Raw genomic sequence first — 12,827 nt, 5'->3', positions numbered from 1 at the left:
GCGCCTGCCGCTCCAAGCAGCAGCTTCTCTCCGCATCTTCTCACACCACACCACATCTGCAAAAGGTACCAAGGCTGCCCTAACTCACATTTCACCTCTGCCCTGAACCACCAGTGGAAACTCCTCTTGCCAATCCGTCGTGTCGCGAAGCTACACTTGAGCACCTCTTCTCGCTAAACAGGGAAGGGTTGGCAGTGTGAATACAAAAGTACAACCTCGTCCCCCTCAGTCCTCTGCCCACCATGAACAAAACCACAAGCCTCCTCCCTTTCATACGCAGACCTCTCTCCCGTACCTTTGCCACAACTACACGAAAGGCTGCCGATCATGTAAGAATAGTTGAAGTTGGTCCGAGAGATGGCCTACAGAACGAAAAGACCGCCATTTCGTTAGAGACCAAGCTTGAACTCATCCGGAGACTGGCTGGGACAGGCGTGACACATCTGGAAGCTGGATCTTTCGTTCCAGCCAAATGGGTACCTCAGGTAAGATCTCGTACCCAGCCCTCACGAGATCCACAGACTGACCGTGATCGACCAAGATGGCCTCCACTTCAGATATTCTCGAGACACTGCTTGATTCTCCACCTCCTGCGCCTCATGGCATCGCCTATAACTACCTAGTTCCCAATATTCGAGGCCTAGACAACCTCGTTAAAATATTCCAGGCAAAGAATGCCCAAAATCCTACTGCAGAACCCACTCCTCCTCCCTCTCCTCAGCCTGGTCAATCACAACCCCCGACTCCCACGGCATCTGCCAACTCGACCGAGATCTCGCTCTTTGCCGCTGCCACCGAAGCCTTTTCACAGAAGAATACCAATTGCAGCGTTGCTGAGAGTCTAGAAAGATGCATACCCATCATGGACCTGGCAAAACAGCATAATATCCGGGTGCGAGGCTATGTCTCTGTTGCCCTGGGCTGTCCATACGAGGGTCCAGACACTGATCCTCACAAAGTCGCCGAAATTACGGCATCTTTGTTAGAAATGGGCTGCGATGAAGTCTCAGTCGCAGACACTACCGGTATGGGCACCGCCCCACGGACGAGAAAACTCCTCCAAACGCTCAAAGAAGCCGGCATTCTGGAAGAAGACATTGCCTTACACTTTCACGACACCTACGGCATGGCCCTCGTCAACACGGTTGTGGGACTTGAGCATGGTGTCCGCATATTCGATAGCTCGGTTGGTGGACTCGGTGGCTGTCCATATAGTCCTGGGGCTACGGGCAACGTCGCCACAGAAGACCTCGTCCACCTCCTGCATAGCTTAGGATGTGAGACCGGTGTAGATATTGTCAAAATGGCGGAGATTGGTCGCTGGATCACTGCCGAGCTTGGTCGTCCAAATGACTCCAGAGCCGGAAAAGCAACCCTGGCAAGGTCAAAAGCAAAATTGTAATGAAATACCATTTCACAGCCCTGTCTCAAGTCTGGATTATTGCTCAACCTCTGACCATTCTCGTCAATGTCCCCGTCTGATATAGCCTCTGGAGGATTGCTTCCTGTCCATGGGAACTCTGTGCCAGAGGTATTACTACTCACCTGTAGACAGATTGCCGCCAGGAAGGAGGAGCTGCGGTAAGTTGAACATGCACTGAGCCGCTAACCTTGAAGACAACGATGTGGGTGACTTGTCCAAGGCGGAGGTATCTCCGGTTTCACGCCTACGCGACCCATATATTTCCTTACTCCACAACAACATACACTGTGAAGACTACATATCACTTCATTCTGAATGGGGAAATTGCATGGAAGCCTTCCTAAGATGGACACATGATCTGTGTCTTTCAAATCTGATTCAGTTCGGTAGAATATCCCTTGGCGAGATCGATATCCCATCAAGTGGAGGCGTTGTGAGTCGTGTTTACTCGAGTCAAAGCATCACCCATATATCCACTTTTGATTCTGTCCCCAAGGTCCAACTATAAAGTCACCATTAATGCAGATGTCGTGGACGATCTATATGCTTCGATTTCAGAGGTTGCTACCACCAACACTTAGGTAACCATCTTTGAGAGAAGTCATGTGTCTTCCCGTTCCAACACCCTTTCTCGATTTTTGGCGTATCTCAAAGGCATCACTCAAGAGCATCCTCATGGCAGTGGCAGAACACAGCTATCCCATTAGGCTACGAATCGCCTTCATTGATGGTAAAACCCCTGTTAATATCGTCAGTAGTCATATCCTGTATCCATATAGAACTTCACATACCCATCAATAAACAGATTCTGTCCCACCACGAGACTCATACGAGGCGAGCACATAAGAACAACGACATCTCCAATTTCTTCATGAACAGCAGAACGTCCTTGCCTTGCCTCGAAGGTCTTCCACATAGCCATGCCACGTACGTCGGCCACATCTCCTTCCAGCACAGATTCTTCCACCATCTTGGTCACGAGAAACCCGGGAGATACAGCGTTGACTCGAATGCCATGACTTCTGGCTTCCAATGCCGCCTACCAAATAGTTAGTTTGAGAGGATATCGATCTATAGAACGGATGAATGGAATAGAGATAACGAACCGTCTTGGTAATTCCATAACACGCATGTTTTGAAGCCGTGTAAGGCCCCGTACCCGGCATGCTCTGTAGAGAATTGACGGACGCGCAATTGACGATGGCGCCACGCTGTGGTGGTCGACCTGTCTCTCTATAGTTTTCATCAGTGTTGATCCCGCATACTGTACACCTGACCCTAACCTTTGGGCGTGAAAGGTAGAAGAAGAGTAACGTACACTTCCAAAGAATCCTGCTTCATCATCTGAATAAGTTCATGTTTCGTGCAAAGCATGACACCCGTCGAATTGACTTCCAATGTCTTCCGCCACTTGTCGACGTCTAGATTGATGATGGAGTCTGGTGGTCCAACGATCCCTGCAAAGTTGGCCGCGTAGTCGATTCTCCCAAACTTCTCGACTGCTTTCTGAACTGCCTGCTTGACATCGGCTTCATTGGTCACGTCTGCTCTGATTGCGAGACACTATCATCGTTGTATGTTAGATGATGGAATCTTGTTTGAGCACGACTTGGATTACCTCCGCTCCGTGTGCTTCCACCTTGGCTTTTCCCTCGTTCATCGTCGCCTCATCATTGATATCAACAATCACTACTGCACGAGCACCTTCTTTAGCAAAGGATACTGCTACAGCATTGCCTAGGCCTCGGGCAGCTCCGGTGACGAATGCCACTCCGGGGGCATTGGGTCCTTGTCGTCTTCCCATACTTAAAAGTCTGAGAGATCTTGGAGAGTAGTATAGTAGTAACAAGAATAATAGACGTAGGTCGTCAGTACATTAGTCAATTTCAATCGTCGAGACACCCGACCATTATGATCTAGTATTCAACTCACTAAGCATTCACCCTTTACCAACCGTCTTCACAAACATGTGGAGACGGTATATGGAGATCCAGTCTATCCCATACCATGACAACCCGCATTCTGACTCGCAACACTCCGCTTTTCACGGCAAAGCGACCGATCTCCATTAGACCCACAACAAACCTGGGGAAGTCAGTACACTATGACTCGGTTATTTGCCCACCCCCAAATGTCCATTATGTCACTATTAATGACATGAGAAACACACGCGATGATTCCATCAACACAGAGGGGAGGCTTCCGTGTTCTCGGTTCTTGATTTGCTCGGCTCACGGCTCAAGAACATACTCCTCCCCAATTACTTGTACCGTACATCTCGCGAAGTTTGCCGATATGATTGATGTAGTGAAGGCCAAATCTAATCATCAACATTATATAAGCTAGTCCCCCGCGTTTCAGGGATTTGAAGCGTGAGGACGAAGACGGAGAAGACGATTTGTTTGCGCCTATACTCCGTCAGAATAGCATCATGCCTCATTCAACAGACGTTCCCGGCCATGAGCCCTTCCACATCGAGCAGCACTGGCATTCGAATCCAAATGATCTGCGGGTAATATGTGTCGGTGCTGGTGCTGCGGGACTGTTGGTGGCATATAAGATGAAGAAAATGTTTCCAAAGTACGAACTTCAGATTTATGATAAAAATCCTAGTGTTGCTGGGACTTGGTATGAGAATCGGTATCCCGGTTGTGCATGTGATGTGTAAGTGTCTTGGTCTGTTTATTGAGTTGAAAGTCCAGGTCTCATACTCATGTCACATGAACAACAACAGGCCTGCTCATGCGTATACATACACTTTTGAGCCCAACCCAAATTGGTCTTCATTTTACGCACAATCTGCCGAGATCAAGAAATATTTCGAAGATTTTGCAGACAAGTACGAGCTACGACCATGGATTCAATTGAATACTCGAGTTCTCAGTGCGACTTGGATTGAAGAGAAGGGGATCTGTAAGTTTGCCGTTCCAATGAGACCAGAATCCGAACTAACTCAAACTAGATGAGGTTGAAGTTGAGAAAGATGGCCAAAAGACCAAGGATTGGTGCCATGTATTGATCAACGGTACCGGATTTCTAAATTCATGGAAATGGCCCAAGATCCCTGGTCTACACGACTTCAAGGGCCAACTACTCCACAGCGCCAACTGGGATCCCAGTGTAGATTGGAAAGATAAGACCGTCGCTATTATTGGAACCGGCTCTTCAGCTATTCAGATGGTACCTCAAGTCCAAAAGACAGCTAAACACCTAACTTCCTTTATGCGCTCTGTGACCTGGATCTCGCCGCCTGTCGGCGGTGCCACACTGGAAGAGGAGAAGAACAAATCAGTCAAGAATCCATCAGGCGAACCGGTTCAACAAACCGAGCCTGCTGCCCAATACTATTACACCGAGGAGGAAAAACAACGATTCAAAGACGACCCAGAATACCATCTCCTGTACCGGAAAAAGCTCGAATCTGCAGTAAACAATCTATTCGACATGTTCATCTCAGGTTCAGAAGTCTCCAAGTCCGCAGAGGAGCAAATGCGTCTGGAAATGGAACGAAGAATAGGACCTGGTCATGACGAGTTGAAGAGTCGCCTTATTCCATCATGGCCACCGGGATGTCGTCGCATTACTCCAGGGGATGGCTACCTCGAGGCTCTAGTGAAACCCAACGTGACGACATGTCATGAAGAGATTGAAAAGGTGGTCGCTGAAGGACTTGTCGATGGATCGGGCAAGTTACACAAAGTGGACATTATCGCCTGTGCCACCGGCTTTAACCTGGCGTTTGCTCCACCATTCGAGGTCCGTGGTGTCAATGGTGTGACGATGGAAGACGAATTCAACCCAGCTCCGCAAGTTTACCTCGCAATGGCCGTTCCAAAGTTCCCAAATTACTTCGTCGTCAACGGAGTGAGAGGAAATTGGGCGGCTGGTACGGCTTTACCGTCGCACGAAGTCTGTGTTGAGTATATTCTTAAATGCGCCGCGAAGATTCAAACGGAAGGGATTCGTGCCTTGGAAGTTAAACAGGAGCCTGTGGATGAACTATACGAATATATCGATGAGTGGCATAAGGGTTCGGTATGGAATCAGAATTGCAAGAGTTGGTATAAGAACAATATTGTGGGAGGAAAATTGTGGATCTGGGGTGGATCGGTAAGCACTCTTCTCTCCACGCGAACATCCCTTTAAAGTCTCATAATTTACTGACTCATATAGGCTCTGCATTTCATGAAGACGATCCGAGAAGTCAAGTGGGAACATTATGACCATAGATATCGCAAGGGAAATATGTGGGCATATCTCGGAAATGGTCGAGTCAAGGCAGAAACGCTGCGTGAAGTAGACAAATTGGCGCCATATATGCGGAACGCGGATGTGCCTTGGGAGATCGAGTAGTTGGCGAAGCTTTTTTTAAGATGAGGATTGTTCTAGATAACAGATATGAGCAATGAAATAAGGCTGCTTTGATGACTTGAGAAGTATCTTGTATTCTCTGACCCCGCTGGGTGGTGTATTGCTGAAGCGCTCCGAGGAGAACTTCAAGCCCTTCATGAGTTTGCCTCGAAATAATCGTATGGTCGATCAAAATGCTCGTCTATCACAATATGACCAGGCTTGAGGTTCCCTTTATTCATAAATCTCACCCACAAGTCCAAGAACTTCCCGCCAATGCCCCGAATGACTTTTCCAACCTCATCACTGTCTCCAGAGACCATGGCCGCTCCTTTCCAGTTGTCCCACTCTCCTAGAATCGACGAAAGCTCGATACAGTGACAAGAACCCAACGAACTTGTTTCTGGATGATATTGAAAGGAGTAGGTAGTTGATTTGCCACCAGCAGCAAGGACCTGGTTGTGAAAAGCTTGCGAAGGCCATTGGAAATAGCTTTTGGTGATATACCAGGTGCCCAGTGCCTCCAAGTAATCGCCAACAACGGGAAGTTGGTACCACTGCCTCTGTGGACCCATCATTTTTGCGAAGGGTCGCCCATCGTGTGATGTCCATCCTATGAGAATGGGTATCTCTTTCACGCGTCGGGCCACGTTCTGATCGAATTCATTTTCCTTTGGTAGAGGGGAATGACCGAGAGCCGGAGCAAATAGCATGACTTGAGATCGTACCGGATCCATCAACAGCTTTTTCTGGACATCGAGTAGCGCGGAAACAGACATCTTGCGTGGATCTTCCGGAAATAGTGAGTGCGCTTTGGCCGATAGTGCATCCACTGTCGGTACCCTCTCTTTTATTTCACGCAATGGAGGACTCATGAGAATGGCTCGGTGGAACAAAGTTTCTTCCGTTTCAGCACCAAGTAAACATATAATGGAATCGGAGCCTGCCGACTGTCCCACCAGGGTGACATTGCTCGGATCACCCCCAAAACTTGATATGTTGTCCTGAATCCATCGTAACGAGACTTGTTGGTCCAAAAGTCCAAGATGTGCAGGGGCGATCCCGGGGATCATCAGAAACCCAAAGACACCAATTCTGTAGGAAACATTGACGCATACTATACCACGTCTCGCAAGATCCAAAGGTTGATAGCAATCGAGGTCGCCTCCTCCCGATATGAACGCTCCTCCATGAAACCAAACCATCACAGCTGCATTCTCAGCATCCACTGGAGCCGTGACCGTCACGTGTAAACAGTCCTCATCATGTTTTCGACCATTTGTCACTGGGCCCATGACAGCCTCTAGTCTGGATGGGAGTTGAGGGCATAGTGAAGCCGGCTGAGTGCAATCCTTGGCTGTTGTCCATTTCGCAGGGTATTGGGGTGGTTGGAAGCGTTCCGCCACAGCATAAGGAACCCCACGTGCTCGGATAATGTCCTTGTCCTTGAGGGCGAGAACTTTGCCGACAGGCAGTTCGATGGGAACGACCTCAGGCTGGGACATGGATGGAAAAGAGTTCTGGGTTGCCCAGGTATTAGGGAGTTTGAAATGCTATCTCAAACTGATATTGAAATACCATGGTCAGCCACCACCAGGTGCCGAGACAACGATATAGCTTGTACGTTCTGGCCAACTGATATCGCTCCCGGTGGGGTACGGTAGGCAACTAATCATTGATAAGTGATTGTGTTATTACCGCCAATTGTCCGCAAGGATCATATATCGGCGATATGCTTCTATCCGAGATTCTGCGGCTACTTTCCCCCGCAATCACTAATCTCGGCTTAATCAAGTCAGCCACGTCAGCTTATTACGCTCAACTGCCTTCTGCTCCCGTGAGGCTAGGCTGGCCAGTTCTAACAGGCGTAATAGCCAAGGAGTAGATTTGGCAGATTTCTACGGTATCACCTTCTTCAGCCTTAGCCTAGAACGCCTCCCCAAACACTTCGACGTCCTGGCATTCTGGCTCAAGGCAATGGAAAAGAGAAGGGTTATATCTCGCTTCAGTCAGATGCATTAAAACTATCGCATGAATATGAAAACATATCGACCCGAAGCGCTCTGTTTCAAGCCCCTCCCTGTTGATCCAAGCAAGAAGGAATGGTCAAGAACCACTCGTGCCACTTCATGCATAACATCCCATAATGCTCACATCTTATGACTCGGCATACTTTGCAGGGATGAGAAGTCATAAGCCGTACTCTGAGTCTTGACCCCAGCGTTGAAACCAGAAACCTGGAATACTTTGCTCTTCTCAGTCAAGTTGGGAAGATCATGGCATTCCAAGCAAGCATAGCGACTCAAAAGAACTGCTGTATGTGTCCGTGCCTCAACTTCAGCTTGATGCTCCTGAATAGCTTGTTCGAGGGGCTTTCCATTCTCTCGCCACTGTAAAAGCTGATAGACAAGACCGGCAGCATCGTAGATGCCGTGATTTGCCGCTTCACCACGATCTATATCCAATTAGTAACTGATTTCAAAGGACAACGATGGGGATATACTTACACATTGTCATAGTATGAGCAGCATCACCCAACAGTGTCACCCTACCTCCATGGGAAGGCCAGTGTTGGGTTGGCCAATCTTCCAGCTTGATCTCAAGTGAAGGAGTGTCTTCAGGAATGCTCAGGATTGCTTGTTTGAGAGTTGGAAACATGCCCGAGTCGCTAATGGCTGCCTCCTTCGCCTTCCTGATTTGCTCGGCCTGGGTCTTAGGCGTCGGCCCATTCTGTTCAATTAGCCAGCTCATGTTGAATTGACCCTCATAGTAGGGTTTGGCGGTGGATGCGCTGCCATTCGTCTCGGGAGTGGACAGCATCGAAAAGAACACAAAGTAGCCGGACCCCGGATGACATCCTTGCCAGAGCACTGGGTGGATATCTCGGAAAGGCTGCATCATGTCTGGAGATAGAGACAGAGTAAATCCCATGAAGCCCACAGGAAGAGGAATCAGTCGCGAGTTCTCTTCTCCCAAGAGCATTCGCCGGGTTCGACTGTTCTTTCCATCCACCGCCAGTAGCAGTGATCCCTCTACTTGAGATCCATCAACGAAATGAACAAGTACGCCATTGGCAGTAGTCTCGAAGCTTTTGAACTGCTTGCCCCATTGAACATCGATATCAGTACTAAGAAGCTGTCGAAACTTCTTGCGATTCAGTCGGTAGTGTGTCGATGATGGAAGAGACGTTTTTTCAAGTCCAGTCTCAAGATCCAGAAATCTATATCGGTCATGTTCTAAGCACATGTCAGATACATATTTGTGACAGGAGTTATCTCTAGAGACTCCTCACCTTTACCACCAGCCACAGGATCTACCTGAATGCTTTGAATCTTGGCGAAGAGCTCAGGTGGTAGACAGGCTTGTAGGGAAGGCAACGCCCAGTGCATGGTGATGCCCCATCCTGCAGGTCTGTCATCGATGCTCCTATCTCTGTCGAAGATCTCGAATTTGAATCCAGCCTTTTTGAGACCTTGGGCCAATGTAAGCCCAACGAGTCCGGCACCAATCACAATGATTGGTTTATTCTCAACCGCCATAGCCAATACGTGAGAAAGGTCGTTGCTATCGTTGGAATTCAAGGCAGTAGGTTTCTACTATGTTTTGAATTAGCCATACGTATCTTTATTGCCAGTCACCTGTTCGGATAAGTCTGGGCGTCATCCGCGTTCCTGGGATAAGCGCTATCCGCCTTACCATGGCAGCCATTCGGCGAACTCACATGTCGCCGACCAAGGAGTCCACATCCGCTATCGTGTCAACTTGTTCGAGACCTCATCGATATACTTTCATCTTTAAAGCACAACAGGACTGCGGACGCAGGCTTGTCATCAGCCCTAGTCCAAGTAACACGACGACTATCGATAACAAATCAACCCCTTAACACTCTATTCAACACTACCCACACGAGTCCAGGATCGTCTAGTCCAGACCACGTCAACTTTCACATCAACCATGGTTGAGCAAACGATGCTGTTAACCCAACGAATAAATGGTGTTGAAATCGCCTACGACGAATCAGGCTCCGCTGATGGACCAGCTGTGGTACTTCTATCTGGGTGGGCGCACGATTTGCGCCTATACGACGAAATGCTCCCATTACTGGCAGAAAACCATCGAGTAGTCAGAGTTTGCTACCGCGGACATGGCCCAAGTCGCGACGCAATCGATGATTTTGGGGTTGAAGAACAAGTCTCTGACACCTTGGCCCTCTTAGAATCTCTTCACGTCGACCAATTCTATCTTATATCCCACTCTCATGGAGGCTGGCCTGCTCTGGAAATCGTTGATCGCCTTGGACCACAGAGGGTCCTCTGTCTTCTGATGATTGACCAGATCATGACAGCACCGCCACCAGAGTTTGCCTCTGGACTAAAGGCGATGCAGGGAGTAAATACCTGGCGGACAGCTCGCAAGGCACTCTTTGATGATTGGCTCGCCGGGAGCAAGAACAAAGCGGTGCATGACCATTTCAAGTTCTGCATGTCCAGTTATGGACACTTCATGTGGTCGTTGTCTTGTCGCGTTATCGAAGGTGCGTACAAGGCTCATGGATCGCCAATGGGTCGGATGAAGAAACTTTCAAATCCTACTCCTATTCGCCATGTGTTCTCTCACCCTTTAAACAAGCCGGAGTATCGGAAGCTGCACGAAGATTTTGCATCGGAGAACAGTTGGTTTTCATTCACAGACTTGAAGGGAGAGACACATTTTCCGGACCTTGAGATACCCGACACCGTTGTAGGCCAGCTAGAAGACTTGATTGCCCAAAGTGCATCTTAGATAATTTGCATACAATATTTTGTGTTTCGGTTGCAACACCGAGACAACGATCTGCTCGCTTCTAGCCTGTGCGCATCTAGGTGCCTTGCCGCAGTTTCTGTCTAGCGGCGCCCCGAGACCACATTTCGTCAATAAGTGACATCTCTATCAAAGTGTTTGGAGGATTCATTTCGCGGGGGAAGAGGAGCGGATGGGTGGCTTGCTTGAGTCCTGTGCTTATGGTGATTGCTTATCGTAAGGCTTTCTCCAGCAATTGATCCGTCTCAATAGTGAGGCTCGGTAGCGACGACAGTGCAAATTAAGAGACATGGTCCACGACTGGCGACGTCCTGTACAATTGAGTGAATATGGTGGTTGAACGCTGTGGGTCTCGAACCACGCTCGCTATTGGCTATTTTGAGCATAACGCCGAAGAATTTTTGCAAGTCGGCGACATGACTGTTGTTCATGAAGCCGAACCTCTTTCACAGAGATGCGGTTATCAGCCTTCGGATCGTGTTGTGGAGGCTACTTCTTATCAAGATGCTTGTAAGCGTATCTCATCCAGTGGTTTAGTCTGTTGCAAGACCAGAGCAGAGGTCATGCAGATCTACAAAAGTCAGCGTGACCCAGCGGAGTGTTGACAAGTTCATCACACCACGAGCCTTTGCCAAAATGGCAGATCACCAGACGGTAAACGAGAAAACCACTATGTCTGACGTCGAGAAGAACATGGAGAAGCCAGACTCTGAGATCGGGGGAAAGGGGGAGGAGGTGGCGATCATAGAGGACTTTATCACAGGGAACAAGGTGAAGTCACTTCTCACCAAGCTGGCCTCTGGCGGAGTCGAGATTCGAGGCTTGGAGCCTGTTCCTCCAGAAGCCAGGACTCACACGAAGTACTACAACATAATGACGCTCTTTGGAGGTTCCTTCATCTCTATTTTGCCGTGAGTGCTTGAGGTGTGCTGGTGACTTTGATTTATTGCTGACTGTCGGACGCAGGCTAAGCATTGGCACCACGCCTACACTGGTCTTCGGACTCTCTTTGAACCATGCGATAATAATGATTATCACGATGCAGCTGTTGTTTATCCTTCCTACACTCTACATCTTGACTTTGGCGCCACTTCTAGGCATGAGACAGTCTGTGCAGTATCGCTATGTATTCGGGTAGGTCAAAGCCGTCAAACGCTGGAACGTGGCTAACACACGACCCAGGAAATACCCCAATGCTCTTGTGTGTGTCATAATTATCATTGAGATTGGAATTTTCGGCATCCTGGCTGCAGTCGCAGGAGGGGAATGCCTTGCCGCAATCCGGCCTGGCACGCTCCCAGTCGAAGCTGGCATCTCTATCATCATGGTCGTCGCCATATTCATCGGTTTCTTCGGGTACAGATGCCTCCACATTGTTTGCCAATACATCTGGATTCCAAACTCGATTGCTCTCTTCATCCTCGTCGGCTGTGGTGCGTCAGGCTTGCACAACCGAGTACCTACGACTTCGAGCGGAGCAGGGCCATACCTCTCAACAGTCGCGATCTGCGCCTCCAACATGGCGACTTGGGGTACTATCATCGGAGACTACGCCTGTTACATGCCACCACGCGCTCCCAGGGCTCGCTTAGCCTTGTACTGCTTTACCGGTCTATACATCCCTTTCACCCTCATGATGATTTTTGGAGCTGCCATTGGGGCTTCGATACCAGCCAACGAAACATGGCTATTGGCTTATCAGCAAGGTAGCTTGGGCGGGGCCCTTGGTGAGATCCTGACTTCACGGGTTGGCAACTTTGGAAGATTTGTCCTGTTCATCCTGGGATTCTCGATTGTGACGACTTCGGCACGAGATATGTACAGCATATCCTTGTTCGCTGTCGGAGTTGTTCCTTGGCTTCGCAGAATGCCGCGCATCATTTTGGTTTTGATTGTTGCAGGGGCCATGATCGGACTTGGTATCGCTGCCTCGAGAGCCTTCCTAGCTGCCCTCACCACCCTGGTCAGTATCGCCGGCTACATCACTGGGCCCGCAGTCAGTGTATTCTTGACTGAGTGGTTCGTCTTCCGTAAGGCGGATCCAGCAAGCATTGACCCCAAGATTTGGAACAGTCACGCCTTGTTGCCATCGGGCATTCCGGCCGTCATCGCAACTGTGGCGCCTTGGTCACTCATCATTACTTCAATGTCCACGGCCTGGTATGTTGGACCAATTGCAAGGCACACAGGAGATCTTGCGTACCCGCTTGGCGCGGTCACATCAATCCTGTTGTATCTTCCCACTCGGTGGCTC

The 12,827-nt window shown here is 49.2% G+C and overlaps 2 protein-coding genes across 2 annotated transcripts; one reads left to right on the top strand and one right to left on the bottom strand.

Annotated features, from left to right (window-relative positions):
- Window positions 1-72: 72 nt before the first annotated feature.
- PV10_01538 (uncharacterized protein) lies at window positions 73-1,425 on the top strand. Its single transcript, XM_016365758.1, has 2 exons — window positions 73-485; window positions 542-1,425. Exons 1-2 carry the CDS (start codon window positions 243-245, stop codon window positions 1,400-1,402), a joined length of 1,104 nt encoding a protein of 367 aa, XP_016229407.1. The 5' UTR covers window positions 73-242; the 3' UTR covers window positions 1,403-1,425.
- A 706-nt stretch (window positions 1,426-2,131) lies between these two features.
- PV10_01537 (uncharacterized protein) lies at window positions 2,132-3,227 on the bottom strand (the record flags this gene model as incomplete). Its single annotated transcript, XM_016365757.1, has 5 exons — window positions 2,132-2,162; window positions 2,215-2,462; window positions 2,530-2,656; window positions 2,742-2,986; window positions 3,042-3,227. The coding sequence occupies 5 exons, from the start codon at window positions 3,225-3,227 to the stop codon at window positions 2,132-2,134; spliced, it is 837 nt and encodes a 278-aa protein (XP_016229406.1).
- Between the last annotated feature and the right edge of the window lie 9,600 nt (window positions 3,228-12,827).

This window comes from Exophiala mesophila (genome assembly GCF_000836275.1).
Source record: "Exophiala mesophila strain CBS 40295 unplaced genomic scaffold supercont1.1, whole genome shotgun sequence".
Classification (NCBI taxonomy): Eukaryota; Fungi; Ascomycota; class Eurotiomycetes; order Chaetothyriales; family Herpotrichiellaceae; genus Exophiala; species Exophiala mesophila.
This window is presented reverse-complemented; position numbering and strand designations above follow the sequence as displayed.